The 18,435-nt window shown below is 43.0% G+C and overlaps 2 protein-coding genes across 5 annotated transcripts in view; one reads left to right on the forward strand and one right to left on the reverse strand.

The window, feature by feature from the left end:
• B4GALT4 (beta-1,4-galactosyltransferase 4) overlaps window positions 1–2,681 on the forward strand; it is a 28,047-nt gene extending 25,366 nt beyond the window's left edge. For all 4 annotated transcript variants that reach the window (XM_030956376.1, XM_030956354.1, XM_030956362.1 and 1 more), the window contains 2 exons: window positions 1,508–1,612; window positions 2,050–2,681. In XM_030956376.1, coding sequence (XP_030812236.1) covers window positions 1,508–1,612; window positions 2,050–2,191 — 247 coding nt within the window. In that variant the 3' untranslated portion in view covers window positions 2,192–2,681. The remainder of the gene's footprint in view (window positions 1–1,507; window positions 1,613–2,049) is intronic.
• A 937-nt stretch (window positions 2,682–3,618) lies between these two features.
• Window positions 3,619–17,989, reverse strand: LOC115902891 (beta-1,4-galactosyltransferase 3-like). Its single transcript, XM_030946797.1, has 6 exons — window positions 17,401–17,989; window positions 10,400–10,635; window positions 8,679–8,869; window positions 7,944–8,066; window positions 5,140–5,244; window positions 3,619–4,237 (listed from the first exon to the last, which is right to left on the reverse strand). Exons 1-6 carry the CDS (start codon window positions 17,639–17,641, stop codon window positions 4,096–4,098), a joined length of 1,038 nt encoding a protein of 345 aa, XP_030802657.1. The 5' UTR covers window positions 17,642–17,989; the 3' UTR covers window positions 3,619–4,095.
• Window positions 17,990–18,435: the final 446 nt, after the last annotated feature.

An 18,435-nucleotide genomic window follows, 5' to 3' on the forward strand; every position in this document is an offset into this window, starting at 1 on the left:
TGTTATGTAAATATAGAGGGGATTAAGTGTGTTAGAAGTTAGGAACTTCCAAATAAAAAGTGTTTCTTGGTGTCAGTTCAGCAGATTGGTCAGCTCTATCTGAAGAAATCTGAAAGGTCTGCTGCAGGTATGGATTTCTGTCCCTTAACAACAACTATTTTTTCCTTCTTACTCCTGCCTAGATGCACCAACTTCTCAGTGACCTCCTGGGAGCTGACTTTTATAGTTCAGGGGGTGGCTTGGTGCCATTTTATTCTCTGGCTTCCCGTGGGTAATAGTTCTTTCAGATATTCCCTTGGGCAGCAGAGAAGCAGCGGGACAGCAGGATTTACTGTGGGTCTCTATGATGTTTGCAAGGGGTTGGAAACAAGTGATGTTTTTGTGTGGCACTTTGTAACTTTGCAGCTCTTGAGGTCTCTTGGTGGGGAAACCAAGTCCTGACCCAGTGTGTGCTCCGCAGCCGGACTTTGCTTGTGCCTTGGGCTGGGCTGGTGACCGAGTTTGCAGGAGTAGGTAATGGCAAGCTTGCTGTCTGGTGGGTTGTTGTGCAGAGATCCTTGGAGCCTTCCCGAGGGAAGTCAGCAGGTGGCAGCATCCCTTCGGTGCTCTCAGAACTCGGGGCCAGGGACTCGCATTCTGCTGATCTGCCTCTGGAACAAAGGTGATGGTCTCTTTTGAGCCCCCTCCTAAAGCATGTATCACAGAGAGATTCTTCAGATCATTTGTTGTAGTTGTTTGATAATTTAGTTCTACAAAGTCATGGAAATCTGTAAGGGGCTCAGTTTTTTCAAATCTTGGTTTCCTATTTTTCTTTCAGCTGATGAGTGACTAGCAAAGAGGTGGACTATTCCGTAATTCCCTTGTCATAAAGTTTCTTTCTTTCTGCTCTCAGGGCAAAGCTGTGCTCCACAGATACGTGTAAGGTCAGAAGCTCCAACTAAGCACCTGATGTCAGACATTTAAATCTGTGCATAGGGCTCAGTGCTTCTGGCATTGTTCTTAGAGAAATTTTCTTAATGTGAACAAATAAAAGTTTTGCAGCTGTCTGCCAGCTACTAAAAAAGAAAAGAAGCTTTTAATTTATCTTTGGAGAACTATCAAGTATAGGGGTTTTATTGCAGGGGTTGAGATGAACTTGTTGCAGAACATGTGGGAACTTGCTACAGGGCAGTGCAGAGTAGTCCAGTCAATACTGAGATAAATGTACTCTGTTGTACAATGTGTGCTTAAAGCTCTTCATCTCTACTGTAAGTAGTTACCTGCTTCTGTTCAAAAGAAAGGTGTATCTGTCAACCCCCTCCAGACCTGTTCTCTAGGAATGCAACTCTGAGCCTCATTTCTCTGGCAAAATGGGCTGTGGAAGAGATGCAGATTAGCTCTTACAACTCTCTGTATTTGCTTCCACAGCATCTACAAGAGATGAAGTCTCCAGCTGTTGGGTTTTTTTCATTAACAGCTGGTTTAGAGGTGTTGTCTTCCTCACCACACTTCTTATTGCTTCTTGCAGGGTTGAGATGCAGAAGATGAAAGTGGTGAGGCCACCTGCTGATGTGGCCAGGTACACGATGATCTTCCACAACCGTGACCATGGTAACGAGGAGAATCGAGAGAGGTGGGTCAAGAACAGGTTTCTGCCTCGCATTGTCATGGTTTGTGGCTGAGCCAGGCACCTGGGGGACAAGTTCTTTGCTCCAGGCCAAACAGGCTTCTTGTGGTACCCAGAGGCTCTGGGGGACACCCCTGTGACAACACTGTTCACAGCTGGCAGCTGTTTTCTCTACATGAAATCTTCCTAGAACTGACTGGGTGGCGTTCCCTAGAAACTTCCAAAATTACACTTACATAGGTATGATTAAAGCATGATTTCAGAGATTTGAGCCGAAGGCTTTTTCTCCCCATATGAGATTGTGTGAAAATAGGAACAACTTTGTATTTCTAGTAGGTAAAAAATAGCAGTAGCTTTGCTTCCAAATTTACTACCATTGGGAAAGAGGTCAAAACTCCTCTCCTGTGCATGTCAGTGAAGGTTTTTCTCCTCTTTGTCCTCAGGATGAAGCTTCTCCGTCAGGTCTCTAGAACATGGAAGACAGATGGGCTGAATTCCTGTTCCTATAAACTGCTCTCTGTGGAACACAACCCACTGTACATCAACATCACGGTGGACTTCAGTGTGCAGCCCAAAGTCTCATAGGGGCCAGCACCTCCCAGGTTATAGGAAATGGCAACAGATCTCCTTTGTGGCTGCTGTTAGAGCAGACGACTTCCAGCACCTGCTTGGAAGAGTCCTTCAGTAGCACAGGAGCGAGTAAAGTGCTCCTTCACAGCATCTCATTGGGTGGTTGAGAGTTTCCTTTTGTGAGGACTGGAGTTATGGACTGACCCAAGGGACAGGTCCTCGTGTTCTTCTATGCACTTTTTGCTGGGACATTAGAAAATGTGTCCTTGTTTGGGCTGGTCCAAGGACTTGAACCAAGTCCCTGAAAAAATATTTGGTTTTGCAACTCTTTCTAAAGTTATTTTGGTCTCATTAAAAGCACAGTAATTCTTCAAGAACTACAAACTTGATGAGAAAAGTTAGTTTTTTCTGGCCTAAGGAAAAACTGCTTATGTGTGAGGGAAGGGCAGTAATGGTAATGGGTAAGAAGATGTTAGAAATTTCTCAATAAATGCAGTCCACTGAACTCCGGAGTGTCTTGTCCTTCATACCACAGTGTCTCCTGCTGAGGGACTGCTGCCATGTCCCGTGGCAGTGATCAGTCTCATTCTGCAGCAGGATCCTGTTACTCTCCAGGGATTGGGGGAAGGCAGTGGCCAGCTGTGTTGGAGGGGAAGAAATTCTGCTCTGCAAATTTTAATGCTTTGGGCCACACTGTTAGCAGAGTGTGACCCAGGCCATTGTCATCTGTGAGTCTTGCTTAAGAAACAGGTGAAAGGCTGTGAGTAACTAGCTGTTCCACTGTGCTGCTGGATTTGGGCAGAAGTCTTGATTAGAGCACTGGATTTACTGCATTGTATTTAACTGTCTTTACACGTTGATGTGAAGGCAGGCTCGGGAGAGCTTCTTTTAGGACATTATTCCAATTGTGGAGAAGAGTGAAACTAAACGTTTGTAAGTATAGTGGCATGGATGCAGCTTTTCAGTGATGAAGGAGTTTTTGTATCTTCAAGTAACAAGCCAAAATATCCTGTGTCACACTCTCAAAATAACTGGACCTGGCAGGCAGTGCTACAGACTGAGCTGGCAGAGAAAGTAAGTTTACAGCAAGGGCAAGGGTTTGGGCTGACTGTGTCAGTCTCACAGTCAGGTAAGTACAAATACTTTCCTGCCAGGGTCACAGCTCCACTGTTGACATGTTTGACTTTGAGGAAAAACTAGTATTTAATTTCTCACAAGTATTTTATATTGAAGACAGCTCAGTCTTCAATGATACTTAATGTCTGAGCAACAGCTGTACTAGTAGATTAATTTCCCTGCTCTGAGCAGGAGGTTAGACTAGGCGACAGCCTTAGGGTCCCACTCAGTCTGCATTACTTGCAGCTACAATGAAACAATTTCAACAGTGGTGGTTCAGGTCAGAGAAAAAAATCAGGGATTTAAACTCTGGTTTGTCTCGTTTCAGGGCAACTTTCTCTTTTATTAGACTCTTATTCAGTATTCTATAAAACTGTTAAGCCAAACACATAACTCCATTTATTTTACTCAAATTCACAAAAGATATTTATAGAACTGTAAATGGCTTCAACACCTTCTCAAAATACAACACGTCAGAGGCCAGTCTGACTGAATGGCATCTCAATTAACACTTAAGTACAAAGCAGGACAGAGCTCTCCAGCTACTGAACAAAGGTTCCAGAAAGCTTGGATTGGCTTACTGTCACAGACAGGGCTCAGGAGTCAGTTTTACAGTGACTTGGACAATTTTTACAGTAAGCCACAGACTGTTTAGTAGCTGTCATATCCTATTCCTGGAGCCTCTTCTAAAAGAAAAGTGAAAGGCAAGAGTTAATCTCAGGTGGGGCAGATGCCACAGGAAAATGGGAGAGATTGGCTGAATGCCCATGTGGCACCCAACCTCTGCTTTTGTTTTCAGTCTCTTAAGAAAATGGGGGAACATATCCAATGTCCACAGTGATCTTGGTATAAAGAGGATGCTTAGTCCTGGAAAGGAGCCTGAACTGCAATGTATTCATTCCATCAGCTTTCCATGTTTTTCTGGTGTTGTGTTGGGAAGGAGGCCTGAGGGAGGAATAAGACCTGCAGTTAGAGAAATAAGGTGCAGAATAAAGAATCTTCCAGAGGGCAGAAAAGCCCTGAGCCAATTCTTCCCACAATACAGACTGTACAGATTAGAGTGAGTTCACACTGACTATTCCAAACAAGGAGGACAACTGGGACTGGACCCTGATCAGAGAGGGAGACCAGCGAGGTGGCAGCTAGAGTCTCCAAAAACCAAGAAGCTGTCAGCAGCTTAGAGAGACCTGGGAGTGCAAGGCAGAAGTTTGCAGCCACGGTGTACATAGGCTGCTGTAGGTAGGTTTTTGACAGGGTTGTTATGGAAACCTGAGTTTTGAGATGATACAGAGAGATCTGCACTGCCGGTATGAGAAGCCTCTGCCACACTTGACCCAACACCCTCCTCCAGCTCTTCTATATAAAACAGTCTTTGATAAAGTCTCTCATAGCACCTTTCTCATGTCTTCAAACTAGAATATTGCTTTCCACTATTTTAATGGCACGTTGTAACTCCACACAGACTGAACAGCAAGCTTTTAATATTGGGAACTTGTAACACAGTGCCCCTTCAAACTGAAATCTCCTTATAAATAAGACAGGCAGTATTTTTTTCTTTAAGTTTTACTCCCTATATAATTTCATGTTTAAATCTATGTGTTAGCTTCCTAGCTGGCATCTGTCCTTCACAATAGGAAGAAAAGGCAGGAAACTAGGAGAAACCCTTCAAATGTGAAGACAGGAGCTGAATGATTCAGTTGAAACTAACTGGGGGCTGCTTTTAAATAGCCTTCCTAAAGCAGAAAAAGCATCAGGGACATGAGGCATATGTAGCCTGTGCTAGGGAAGGTGACAGCAAGAGCCAAGCTGCCCCAAGGTCCAGAGTAGCCCCCAGCCCCACCAGGTACCTCCTCCAAGGATCCAGGATCTCTGTCTCTTCATTGTAGTCCATCACTCGGTAGCGGCCAAGGTGAGGGGATGTCCGGACTATTTTCATTCCTGCCAAGTGAATCCTGTAAAACAACATACAAACCTGCTTGGGCATAGAGATGCCACTTCCAAGCTTACGGTCAGAGATGATTTTCAGTGCTAATGCAATAAAAACAAAGTGCAGAAGCAGCACAGGGCCACATGACCTTCTCTAGCAGGCTCTAGGCCAGGCTTGGGCTAGAAAGCTCCCAGCTGCAGTGCACTTTGACAGGGCACAAGGGGATTAGAGCAAGCTGGGAATGAACTACAACATACAGAGCATTCAAGAGCAGTTCCCCTGAGTCTGACAAATGAGCATTATTCCACTTCCTCCTAAGAGCAGAGCTTTTGCTGCCTAGAGGTCCACCACCTAAACTTTAAGGGAAAAGAAAAAAAATACCTCAAACTTGCAGTTTCTGAAAGGAAGCCAGTCCCGAGTTTCAAAACCAGATTAAGCCTCTCTGTTCTTTGAGAAGTGCCATTCATTCAGATGGCCTGATTAGACTGGTTCATAAAAGATTAGGGATAAATACAGGCACCAGACAAACATATGTAAACTCAGCTGCAGTACAGTTAGATAAGAGAAGAGAACTGAAGGCTCAGAATTCCAGAACAGAGCTTCTAAGCCCAGCATTTTGGTGACTTTCAAGCAACTCACAGCCCACTGCTGATAGCACCTCTGTTACTTTGCCAATAAAAAGTGCCTTCAATAGTGCTAGGGCTACCAAACCTCTGTTATCACAGGACAGCCCTTAGGCAGAGAAAATTCCTGTGAATGTAAGAATGAATGTTTGCTCAGTTGAGGTTATCTAACTGGCATGTTTGCAGCATTTGACTGTGTTCCATCGGGATCTGATACAGCAGGAATGTTATGAAGCTGAAAGGCTACAGAATTGAAAATATTTGTCAGGCTAGAGGCATCAGATGACTATAACACTTCACTGACAGTGTTACAGTTCCATTATTTCACATGGAGTTTTAAACAGTTTCTTGTTTTCTGAACATACGCTTATGGCACATTCAACCATAAAGAGACAAAAAAGTAAGAACTAAAGCAAGAACTAGCTTTGCTGTCACAGTTTTTTGCATTGCAAATAAGACTAGAACTGAATTGTTAATACATTCATTTACTGTTAAAAAGAGTCCAAGAGACTTTCCTGTAGTTGAAAATGTTAACACATGAGTGGCTCCAATTAGAATAGTGTTTTCTTCTAATAAAAAGTAGATTCTGGTATTTGCTACAACTTGTATTAGAGAGTACTGCAGTCTGGCAACTATAAGAGCAGCTGGCAGTTTTTTTCATTAACTCTGCTTTTTAATAAGCAATATCCCAGAAAAAAATCATCTTTGCACAGAATTTTTTTTAAAACTAGACACTGAAATGTCAAAAAAAAAGATTCATTAATTTTTTTGCTACGTGGTAAAAAGTGCTTGAGCACCTCCTAAAATCCAGATCCCAGCTGGTCACTGAAGAACAGCCAGCTCATTCCGAACTTCTGCAGGCTGAGACTTCAGAATGTGAATAAATCATTAACAGGCATTGTCCACAGCCTCCATGTATCTCTGGGCCAAAACATTGCTAATCATTAGTGTAAGTTTCCTCTGAAAACATAGGCTGTAATTCCTTCCCAGAAAGGGCTATTCTGGGAGCTATATAATTCACTTGCCTTCCAGGATTCTCTTCAAAGAAGTGCACTCCTATGCATAACTGGCATGACTCCACCCTGGGTACCAAAAACCAAATTAGATGCCTAAGCTATACTAAGAACAGCTGAATAGACCCAGCATTGTAGTACTTGATGTAAAGATCTATTTTCCTGGCATTCTATTCCTTTCATAAATGCTGACTCTCTAAACAACCACACAACCTTTTAGTTGGCTTTCTCTGAAAGGCAAAAGAGGAATTCTATATTAGAAAATCTGGCTTTCAATTCCCAGATGAATACTGCTTTGAAAAAAAACCCTGTAACTTGTCACATTATGCAAGACAAAAATAACAAAGGATTCCATGGTCAGTTTAGTTTTATAAACTCTCCATAAGCCTGCCTCAGTGCTGGATCATAAAGGTGCACAGTGCAATTCCAAAGCTGAAATAAATAAAGAAGCTGCAGCCATGATTCTGTACTTGAAGAATTCACATTAGGCAGAGCACCTGGAACTAAACTCATCTATAGAATGCTGTTGCCATGGCAACCAAAGTACAAGAAAAACCATCAACTCTTGCTGTCACTGACTCACACTGGTACACAGGCTCCTCCATCACCCAGCACTGCAGACAAAAGATAGATTCCTTGTGCTCCTTAATCCCAAGTATCAGTGATTAGGTAACACTTGGAGCAGCCTAAATGCACTTAACTTAAATTCTCAACTGTCTGAGAATTAGTTAAGCACCTTCTTATTCCTCAAGCTTGCAGATTCCTTCCCTCCCTTGGGGCTGTCAACATCAGCGGAGGCACTTGTCAACTACAAGTGGTTATAACCCCTTGCACTGAAGGCACAAGGATGTGAAATAACATTCTGCTCCCCAGAAATGAGAAAACTTTATTTTCCCAGCACATAGTGATTGGATTCATAGGTTCTGACCATTTCCTGACATTAAGCATTCCCAATACCAACAGCATTTGGGATTATAATGGTACTGCAAGCACACTAAGGAACAACGTCATTGGTTCCTTTCCTAGGGTGCTGCTGTGCTTCACTTGCCAGCTTAGATCCATTTCAAGCCTGTCCTGTGCATTGGTACCTTGTAGCAATGTCATCAGTTTCACCACCATCACCCCAGTATGTGTTGGGAAACCCATTCATCTTCATGTAATGTTCGGGAGTCAGAGCAGACACACCCCCAAAAAAGGACTTGTATGGCAGACTAAAAGAGAAAACAAACAGGCAAACAATCACCACCCTCCAAAAAAACCCAACCACCAAAAACCAGAGTTCACTATTGAAGGTAATGCCTGTCCTCCACAACTAACAGTGTGATCCAAGTCACACATACATTAATTGCATACTTGTAGGCACTCTCATGACAATGCCAAACCCCAAAACAGTAAACCCAGTGTAATTCCCATCATGTTCCATTCCCCTCATTGTTTCCCACCACCTTCCCCCAAAACTGGCCAAAGTAAAGCTGGTTTCAAAATTCGTATCTTGGATCAGTTTAAAGTACCTGTATCCTACTACATCATATTCCACATGATCCAATATTCCCACCTTATACTTCTTTTCTTGAGGGAAAGTCAAACAGAAACCTGCCAGTCATTTGCCAAGCTGAGCTAACTGTGGAACAGGGAACTACAGGCAAGGAAACATTCAAGATTGCACGCTTGGGTCAAAAATATCCTTTCCTAGGAAGAAACTGCTGCAAAACTAACGCACAGAAAACCTCATAAAGGTTGTGTCTCACTGTTCCCACCCATACTTTCTAACAGGAAGTGAACCAACTGGAATATATCCACAGAAAGCAAATGGGGGCACTTACGTGTACTGAAACTTATCCATGGCACTGGCCATGTGCTTGGGATAATATTCATCACAAATGTACAGGTTATAATCATTCTCAGGCACCACGTCAATATCATGCAGGACAAGGCAGTCCCACTCTTCATCCTTCATGGCTTCCCGGACACCAACATTAAGCAGCTTTGCTCGGTTAAATGAACCAGTCCCTACCTGGAAAAGAAAACCTACATTTCTTCACCAAAACAACACAGATATTGTTAGATAGCTCAGTTAAAACTTGTTTTAGTCAAAAAGCCTTATTCAAATGAATGAATCAATCCTGTCTGCAAATTCCACGCTCACAGCTTTGAAAATGTCACCCATTGCTGTGTCAGGGGCTATGCACTGTTGGCACCTTTCAAGAGATCCATAAGCCAATCCTCAGGTGCACATTTGTACAGCAACACTTTTGCCCTGACTACTGTTTACTAAAACTTACAAATGAGAAAAATATCTTGGTCAAACAAAAAAGCTTCTTTGCCCTCCCAATAAACTATGGGTTTTAACTGATGAATCCAAAACTTGATCCCTTGCCACTGATCTTTTGCAACACCATTCCATGTCAGGTACAAAAGGCTGCTTGACCTGCACAGACTGCCCTGCCAAGCCACATGTATGTATTTGACACAGACTAAAAATATCCAGCTTCCCTTCAGCAGGTAGTCTCCAGGTTTTGCTCAGTAGTCACACTGAAGCTACAGACAAACTGCATGCAAATCTCAAAAAGAGAAAAACAAAAGTTACAACTGTCCTGGGTTACAAAAGGAAAGTGCTACTGTGGACCGTAACCGAACTCTGTATTCTACTTTCCTCTACATCATTTTCAGACAAACTCTTAAAGAAGAGACGTTTGCAGTAGCTGCCCAGTGCACACCCACTCCTCAGGCTACACAAGGAAAAAAGAGGCAGCCCTGTAAGGCAGGATAGTGTTTCTTCACACTCAGCTGTGGTACCTCCCTCCCGTGAAGCAGCAGTCCCACCCATCCTGAGGGGTCTCTGCTAAGGGGCCATCAGTGGCACCAGCAGGATACCTGGCAACAACAACCACCAAGGACTCCAAAAATATTCTGTCCCTCATAGGACTACATCACTCCATTGTGAGACTCTCTGTCCTGGGAGGTACCACCTGAACCTGACCACATGTAATCTCCTTTTGGGGACTTGGGACACCACCACTGCTCGAGGGAGCCAGAGGAGGACCAGATCTTCCACAGGACCATCGTTTTCAATACTGCAGCCATCACTTAATCAGGCTGTGACCACCATCCTGACCAACAGGGGGACAGGCTATACTCTGACTTTGTCCCTTTAAGCCAGTGTTTCTGTATTAATGCATTTATTGTAATCTTTCTATTAAGTTGTAATTCCAATCTGAAATCTTTCTCAAGGTGATTGTGTGGGGGTTCATTTCTCCCGCTGGTTTACTTTCAAACCAGCACTACCACTTAGTGACAAATTTATACCCCCAGGAAAAAAAACCCAAAACCACAAAAGAACCAATTAATAGCAGAATGATGATCTTGGCAAGTGGTACACTGTTTCAATCATTAGCAGTCATGGAGGCAGGACAGCTATCTGACCTCCTCTCAGCTCATGCATAAAAGAGTACTTCCACATCAGAAGAGTTACATTTCTTCTTCAGAACCCAACCCTTAAGTGGTGTAGCTGAGCTCCCAGCAGGCATGTTTGACTTGGATTTACCTGCTGGATCAGGTAGATAGTGTAGCTGAGCTGCTGGCGCTGCAGGAAGGGATGGATGTAGTAGAGAAGGTGGCGGAGGTACTTCTCCTGGTTCCTGTAGGCCACGAGGATGGCGGATTTGTAGCGGGGAAAGCAGTGAGGTGGCTTGTAGTGGCCACCAGACTGAACGAAAGGATTTCTTTTTATGATCATCCTCTCACTAGGGAGCACCTTGAAGGTGATGGTTAATGGACCAACTGTAAGGAGAAACAGAAAAAGGAATAAATAAGATCAGTGATGTTTCTCCACCTTTTTTCAGACCAGCTACTCATGTTTGCTCCTTCAGACAGCAGCCCCACCAGAGAAGAGCTAACAACACCCATGCAGACGTGGCTGTGATAAATTTCACTGCTGCCTGCTGGCCAGCTCAGCAGCAGGAGGACACACTACCTGCCAGGCATCCCGAGCCCTGGCACGGCCAGCAAGCCTCACTGGGCTGCTGCACAGCTGCTTCTCCCTGGGACTGCCTGCCTACTACAGCCTTGTGTTGCTTAGATGAGATCCTTGAGTAAATGGATTCGCTGAAAGAAACAGCGTTGAAAATCATTCAAGATGAACAGACACATCTGCTTTTGCTACCCATTTGGAAAATTTCTCTAAGCCTCTTTCAGAAGAGATTCAAGGTCAAAGATGTGCAAGTGGATATTCAGCAGGTTAGGGGAGAAACAGTTTAAAGCCTGCATGAATAGAAATGCTTTAGAAAATATCAGTTCTACCTTTAAAAGCATTTCAAGTTCAATTTGATGTTGCAATCACATGCCACAATAGCTGAATTTGCTATATTATTTCATTTTAGACACTTTGATAAGCAGGCAGTACTTCAAAATGTTGGGAGAAGCAGATGACAGAACTGAGAAAGAAGATGTTATATTTTCAGGAACAGGCACAGGATAGCAAAAGAAACCATACATGGTTGTTGTTCTACTCAGCACCTCATTTTAAAATACAAAATATACTGGATATCTTCAAGAGTTTTTGCCTAATTAAAAAAAAAATCTGCATTTTTACATGAATTCTTCCTTTCTTCAGATGGAAAAATACTAACAAGTCATAAGTGAAAAAGAATCCATATAAAGTGTCAATACCCATTTTAACACAAACCTCGTTGTTACAATATAAATAAACAAATGCTACAATTATCTAAATGCCTGTCCTCCTGGGTAGTGAGAAAAGCTTCCATAAGTAGCAGAAGACTTGTATTTATACTACAATTCAGTGTGTCTTAATGGTTTTCTATAACTGTGAACTTTTAAGAAAGTAATACACAGATGCAGAACAAGATTAGCATCCAATGCTTTAATGAACTAGGAAAAAACTCACCCAAATCATAATTAGAAGCTGGCAATTTCAAATGACAGTTCTATTCAAAAATTCTTTGCAGACCATGCTACCAAAGGCAAAATGGTTTTTCACACCGGAAGTCTGCAAGGCAAGTTCGTAGCTGGTGGTGGTTTTTTTTTTTTTTAATAGCTATAAACAAGATTTTCTTTTCTTTCCAAGCTGATAATTAACACTATGGCTGTCCTAAATCAGGCTTTCAGTATCTTCTAAGTGAGACTCCCTCTTAAACCACTGAAATAAATTATTCTCTCAAAAACCTTCTGATAATGAAGCATGAGAGAAAGCAAATGTTTAGGCCTGGTGTTTAGGAGCTTTCATTTAAGCAGGAGAAGGTACAGGTCTGATTTAAGCCTAAATAAGCAAGTGAGTCCAGAATATGCTTCTTTCAGTCCATCCTATATTCAAATGTCTGCTACAATTCTAACAAAAACAAAAAATTGAGCCTGCCCACACCCACATCCTATTTAACTGACACAGAAAGAAGCAACATCCTTCCACTGGTTTTGGGGGTTTGGGGTTTGGTTGGTTCATTGGTTTTGGGTTGGTTGCAGGATTTTTAGAGCAGTAACAAAGCTTAAGGACTAAATTTGCCATAAAATTCAAAGTGTCCATTCTGAACCAGGGAACATTTTGCTACTATGAGGAAGTTGGTACACCTCACATTCCTGATGGGCAAACCTGCATTTGATAAGTGTCTCCTTTCCTTCCTCAAGGAAAACACAAATGGCATTTCCTCAAAATCAGTCTGAAGAGCCACTGATCCCATTTCTCATGCTGTCAAAAATGTCTGGTCTGAATCCTACTGTGTGGGTTTTGTTCATTGGTTTCTGTTTGTTGCTTTGTTTTTAAAAAGAAAGCCTGACTTTTGCTTGTCAGCAAGATTTTGCAATAGCTGACTCTTAAACATCACTTTTCAGTCCTTCTCCAACTATTTAAAATACTGGAGAATTTGATTTTCACTGCATTACCCGCAGAAGGAAAGCAGAGTACACTGCCATATATTTGTACCCAAAATAGAAGAGGGGTTCTTCACAGAATCATTGTGATGGTATGAACCTAGGTCACATTTACAGTGAACATTTCATGAGGTTATTTCCTACCTCTGTGCAAGCAGTTTCCCTTTCCACCCTTAAGACTCCCACATTTCAGTCCAATAATGTTATCGACCGAACTGTTATCAACAGTTTATGTTGCTGTTTAGATTAACTGAGTCGCTGATTATCAGATCTTTCAACCTAAAGCACCATAAACCACTGATTTGATGACAACTGGAGCTTGCTAAAGAAGTATTATATTCAGGGATTTAAACTACAGATTATTTCTCTAAAGAAAAAATAAGAAAGGGAATTAATCCCTTTTATTCTCCCACAAAGGCGGGGTTTTATTTTCTATAAAACAATTGGGACTCTGTATTGCAGAGTAAGATTCTGCAGCAACAATCTTTAAATTCCAGAAAAAAGAAGACCTTAATTTGAATGTAAGGGTATGAGTGAGATAATGTGAATATCTTCACTCCTGTTCTCTCCTTCCATACCCAAGCATTCAGGACTGTAACATTTGTATTTTCCAGGTTTTGCAAGATACTGTGTTCTCCTATGGTGCCTGGCTCCATACCTCAAACAAATCAGATCAGAAACTCAATCTGGAATATGCCAAGGGAAGGAAAAAAAAAATCAGTGTGACTTACATCCCCAAAACCTCTGGCTGCCCTACACTCCTGGGCTACAAGCTACATTCTGGCTCTCATGTCTCCCTGCCGTCCAACTAACAAAAGGCTAATGCAATCTAATCCAATTAAATCCCAAATGTGAACAGAGCACTTGCAGGCTGGACCAAAGAGGGATAAATAAAACTGCCAAAGCATAGCCTTGGAAAAAAAGGAAAAAAAAATCTTACACATACTAGGAAGCACAGGATCCCTGTTGAGGCAGGGTACGGAATCAACACCCTGAAATGTCCAAGCAATTTTTCCACGGTTCCAAAGATGTTTCTGTGCCTGTACCATCACACAGAGGGTGTTTGATGAATATGAAACTTCAGTGTACACTTAGGTCTCACAATTCCCTGTGCTGTCAGCTGGTGCCAGTGACAGCACACTCCCTGCTTGCTTCACTCCCCAGGCAAGGTATTTACCTATGAGGAGACCTATTGACTTTGACCATATCTATCCCACCTTATGAAAGTAACTCCAGGACTTCTGAACTCATTTAGAGTTTGCAGCTGTCATTACCAAGCCCAATCAGAATAACCAGAACTTACACAAGATGAACAGACAGGAACAGTAGCATGGGTGAATGCTGCACTCAGATACTGCAGCACCACACACTACATTAATAGAGTCATATTTGTGTGATTCTACCAGTGCTCAGGAAAAGAAATAAAAAATCAGACCAACAGCTTTCATTTAAGCATCAGTTTCTAATGATAGAATACAAGGCTGCCTCAATGGCACCTGAAAATAAATCTCAGCATCAACACTGCCACTTTTTTATTTGTCTTTCAATCCAAGAGAAGAAACTCTGGCAGCATTAGAAAACATAGCAGGAGCTACTTAATACAGCAGATGGTCCTGCTCATGAAAAGGTTATGACAGATGGGAGTGAAAGGCAGTAACTACTATAAGAAGGGCTTGGAAAAAATCCTTCCATAGCATGAGGAAATTATAAACAGCAAACTTACAGACAGAACTTTCAACTATTAAAGTCCTTGAGGGCCAAACCAAATTGTTCAGCACATACCATGCACGAAGGAAGGTACCCCCTTTAAACCAAACCAGAAATAATACAATAAAGCCAAATCTTCTAGCACCAAACTTTTTCCTTGTGAGAGGAAAAGATGAACTGAAGCAAGACATCTTGCATGCAATGTGAGAAAGTCAGATTTGGAATTTAAAAGCTATTTAGTTGTGTTTAACAAAATATAACCCTGGCATATAAGCACTTCACTTTCTCTAAAAACAGAGGATGAAGAAACTGGCAACGGGTTATTTGCGTAGAAACTTTAACCTTTGAGGGAACTCAAGTAATTTATTCACTACATTAGTGAAGACACTGAATACCTGCAATGCTTTTCAAGTTGTTGGTCACAAAACATTCAGTGGACACCACTAGGTGTTTAAAAGCCACTAGTCAGCAGGAGTCTAGTTCCTCTAAGGCAGAGATGATTAGCAATTACACTTTAATTCTTACCTCACAGCCCTGGAAGAACCAAGTTGCTGCAGATTCAGGAGACAGGAAATAGACAGATGAGCTGCAAGCTGATTAACATTCAAACAGTTATCAAAATGATCTACTACATATATAAATGGAAAAAGTGCTGCACTTCATAAAAGCCCTGATGCAGAAACCATTTAAGCCATTTGGCATCCTTCCAGGTACTTTAACACACTTTAGAGTGGCCACAGTGACTTATTACCAGCTCTGAGCAGGAGGCTGAGTCCTCAAGAATTGATTTGAAATCTCGTTTAATAGAGTTTATGAAATTAATATTAAAAGGCATTGCTCTCTGCAATATAATGCTTCCAAGAAGCATCAGTCTCATGAGAGATGATGGCAACAACTATTCAAGACATTTATAAAGTATTTATATCTCAATTCATATGTGCCCATCACGTATAAAACAAGGGACAGCTCCCTCACAAAACAGCATGCTTCTGAGCTAAGAAAAAAGCTAAACACCCAGAGGAGGTTGGCATGCAGTGACAGAAGCAATAATTTACATCCTATATTTACAGGGAAATACCACTGAGTAAAAGTTCAGCAGCAGCAGAGACCTCATTTTTCTTAAGCTGAATTTGTATCAGTGCTCCAAATTATTTGTGTTTCACTTCAACAATGGTTCATATGCTCAACTCAGTAATTTCATACAGCAAAGCTCACACAGTTACTTTGCCTCATGGTTGGCTTTTTTTTCTCCCAGACAGCTTGGTGTTTGTTTCTGTCTGCGATTAACATCATGTTTCCATTTTAGCTCTGAAGTACCGCCTCCAGGACCATCCCCTGTTCTCAGCACTCAGTGATGGGCAGAAGAAGAGTTCTTAAAAAGATTTCCCAGCTCTAAGAGCACAGATTAGTGTAATTTTACTCTGCGTCCGCCTCCTCCATATACGTCACTACTTTTACTTATCTGATGGTTTGCCAGCAAGCTGCAGAATTGTTTGGTTCTTTCTTTTTGACACTAAGGCTGTCTCATTTGAGTCTTTAGGAGAGAGGATTTTCATCAGTAGTGGACACAAACTAGGTGCAGTCACGTTTCTGCTGTGCTTTTCCAAATAAAACAATTCAGCCTGAAACAAGGAATTGTAGCTTCCCAGAACTGAATGGGCAGCAGTGCACTGAGGCCATGACACCAGCACCTGTGCAAAAAGGCTCTGTGCTACCAGGATTTCAGGACTTAGTAGAGCCATTTCTGAGGGAAATGCTGAAACACACACCCAAAGCTATCTTACACTTTCATCATACATACTGTGTGTACTTAATTTAATTGCAAGCAACAGCGGAAGGAAGAAAACATCTCAAAAGAACAAGCATCATTACAAAGGTAGTAGCCTGAGCAGGCTCATTCAAGGGGTCCCAGCAGAGTTCTCCAACCTAAGTAAGCAACTTGACACAGAAGCACTGGCTTCCCACAGAACTTCCACGTGAACCAAGGTCAACCATTTGCTCCTAATGGGCTCCATGTGCAGTGATCAGCTTTCCTAGATCAGCAGTCCAAGGCTAGGTGTACACAACATTTAGACATGCAGAAACCCGTGCAGTATGGAAAAACCTGACAAGAGTAACTTACTACACAGTACTCTAAGAAGGGGATGGCCCCAAACTAGCTCTAAGTGCGTGCTGATGGAACTTAATCCATTAATGGCTGGCCGAGTCAAAGGGATTCACTACTGCCTGAGCAGCACCACCACTTTACTAGAAACACACCTGCTTTACACACCTGGTTTGACTTTGTACTGACTTAAAATTTCTCAACTGTTTTAGTACTGCAACAGCTGGATGAATGCTGCTTCTTAGATCAGATCTGGTTTGGTCCTAGTGTGAATACAAATTAAACTGTGACCAGACTTTTAAGTCTAACACAGAAGTTTCTAAGCCTAAAGGGTGTGTAACAATCATAGATTAGAAGATCACCATGAAGAGCAAGGTGCCATTCTCAGATATCCTCCTTAAGCTGATTTCAAGTCAACTTAATCAATTCATGTTGAACTACAGATTTGATATAAGACTAAGACAAAGAACCAAGGAGGTAAAGTCAGAGGTCAATATTATGCAGTTTCTGAATTGTTGGGTCATTTTACACAGGACTGCCAAGAAAAAAAAGAAAAAGCATTACTAACTTGATATTATCACCATGCACTGTTTTCACTCTTGCTCTACAATCTTGACATCTGTGTAACCAAATTCTCAGTACTGGAAATTTGTAGGCCAGTAAAATACTTTTCCTCGCACAAGCAATAAAAACAACACGGGTTGTTAACAGGAGAGAATTTTGTCAGTGCAAGTACATCAGCACGCCTGTTTCAAAGTTTGAAGAAGATACAACTTACATATATGGCACCTTCAGCGTTATGAAAGAGGTTCTTTCAAACCATCTTTCCAGGGTTTGTGGAGGTTCATACCTACCCAGGACTGGGGACTGCGCTGAGCAGTAGGGCATGGTGTCCTCATTGGGAGCCCGGGTGAACAAGCTGAGGTTTGTGTACACATCGTGGCGCTTCGAGTAATCCACCACCACCTGAGGCGCCTCTACAAACCCGCGGAACACACGTGAAGGTCCGCCTCGGTAGAGGATCAGGATAAATATCGCTTGGAAGACAAACACAAACAGCAGGAAACAATGATTTTCCATACGGGAGAGGAACATAGTTTTTAGCCCATGCTCCAGGATCAGGGCGGCGAGGAGCTGAAGTGCCTTCCCGGGGCTGCCGTTCCACGCTCTGGGCTACATCGCTGCGCAGACCTTCTCCTCCTCCTCCCCCTCCTTCTTCTCCTCCAACTTTCTGAGGCGGCAGCGTGCTCCCCTAGCTGGGCTTCATCAGGACGCCGAGCCAGACCTTCCCTTCCCGGTGCGAGCTGTGCCAGGCGGGCTGGAGGAAGGGACGAGCCGGCCGAGCCAGAGCCAGCCCGCTCGGAGCCCCGGGGCAGCGGCACGGGCTCGCCGTGGCACAGGCGCAGCGCCCGCCCTCCCCCGCCTGCCTTCCGGCGAGACTACAGCTCCCAGAATGCACAGCGGGGCAGGGCGGGCCTCGGCCGGGCGGTGCTGCTGCTCGGCATGCTGGGAGATGTAGTCATCGTCCCCCTCCCTCAGCGGCTGCCGCTGTGGGCGAGGAGGGAGAAGGATGGGGTAGCTGCTGAACCCCGTGTCGTCTCGTCGGTGAAAACCCGACTGCTGTCTCCACTTTAAATTGGCTACTAAACTGATCAGGGAGAGATTAATGGAAATTTATACATTGCAATGGGCTGCCCAGGGAGGTGGTGGAGTCTCCGTCCCTGGAGGTGTGTAAGGAAAGACGGGGCGTGGCACTCAGTGCCTTAGGCTAGTTGCTATAGTCGTGTTCGGTCATAGGCTGGACTCAATAATCTCAGAAGTCTTTTCCAAACTGATTGATTGGGTGATTCGGTGCAATAGATACACCTCAGCCAGTGCCTAAAGGGACC

The sequence above is a fragment of the Camarhynchus parvulus genome, chromosome 1 (assembly GCF_901933205.1).
Source record: "Camarhynchus parvulus chromosome 1, STF_HiC, whole genome shotgun sequence".
NCBI lineage: Eukaryota > Metazoa > Chordata > Aves > Passeriformes > Thraupidae > Camarhynchus > Camarhynchus parvulus.

Bases quoted from the DNA above. Each gene is read 5' to 3' on its own strand.
- LOC115902891 (XM_030946797.1), bottom strand. From the start codon at position 17,641: ATGTTCCTCTCCCGTATGGAAAATCATTGTTTCCTGCTGTTTGTGTTT. The intron at 10,636-17,400 runs GTAGGTATGAAC...TTCTCCTTACAG, and splicing joins AGCGCAGTCCCCAGTCCTGG to TTGGTCCATTAACCATCACC. The intron at 4,238-5,139 runs GTACCTGGTGGG...TTCCTCCCTCAG, and splicing joins ATCCTGGATCCTTGGAGGAG to GCCTCCTTCCCAACACAACA.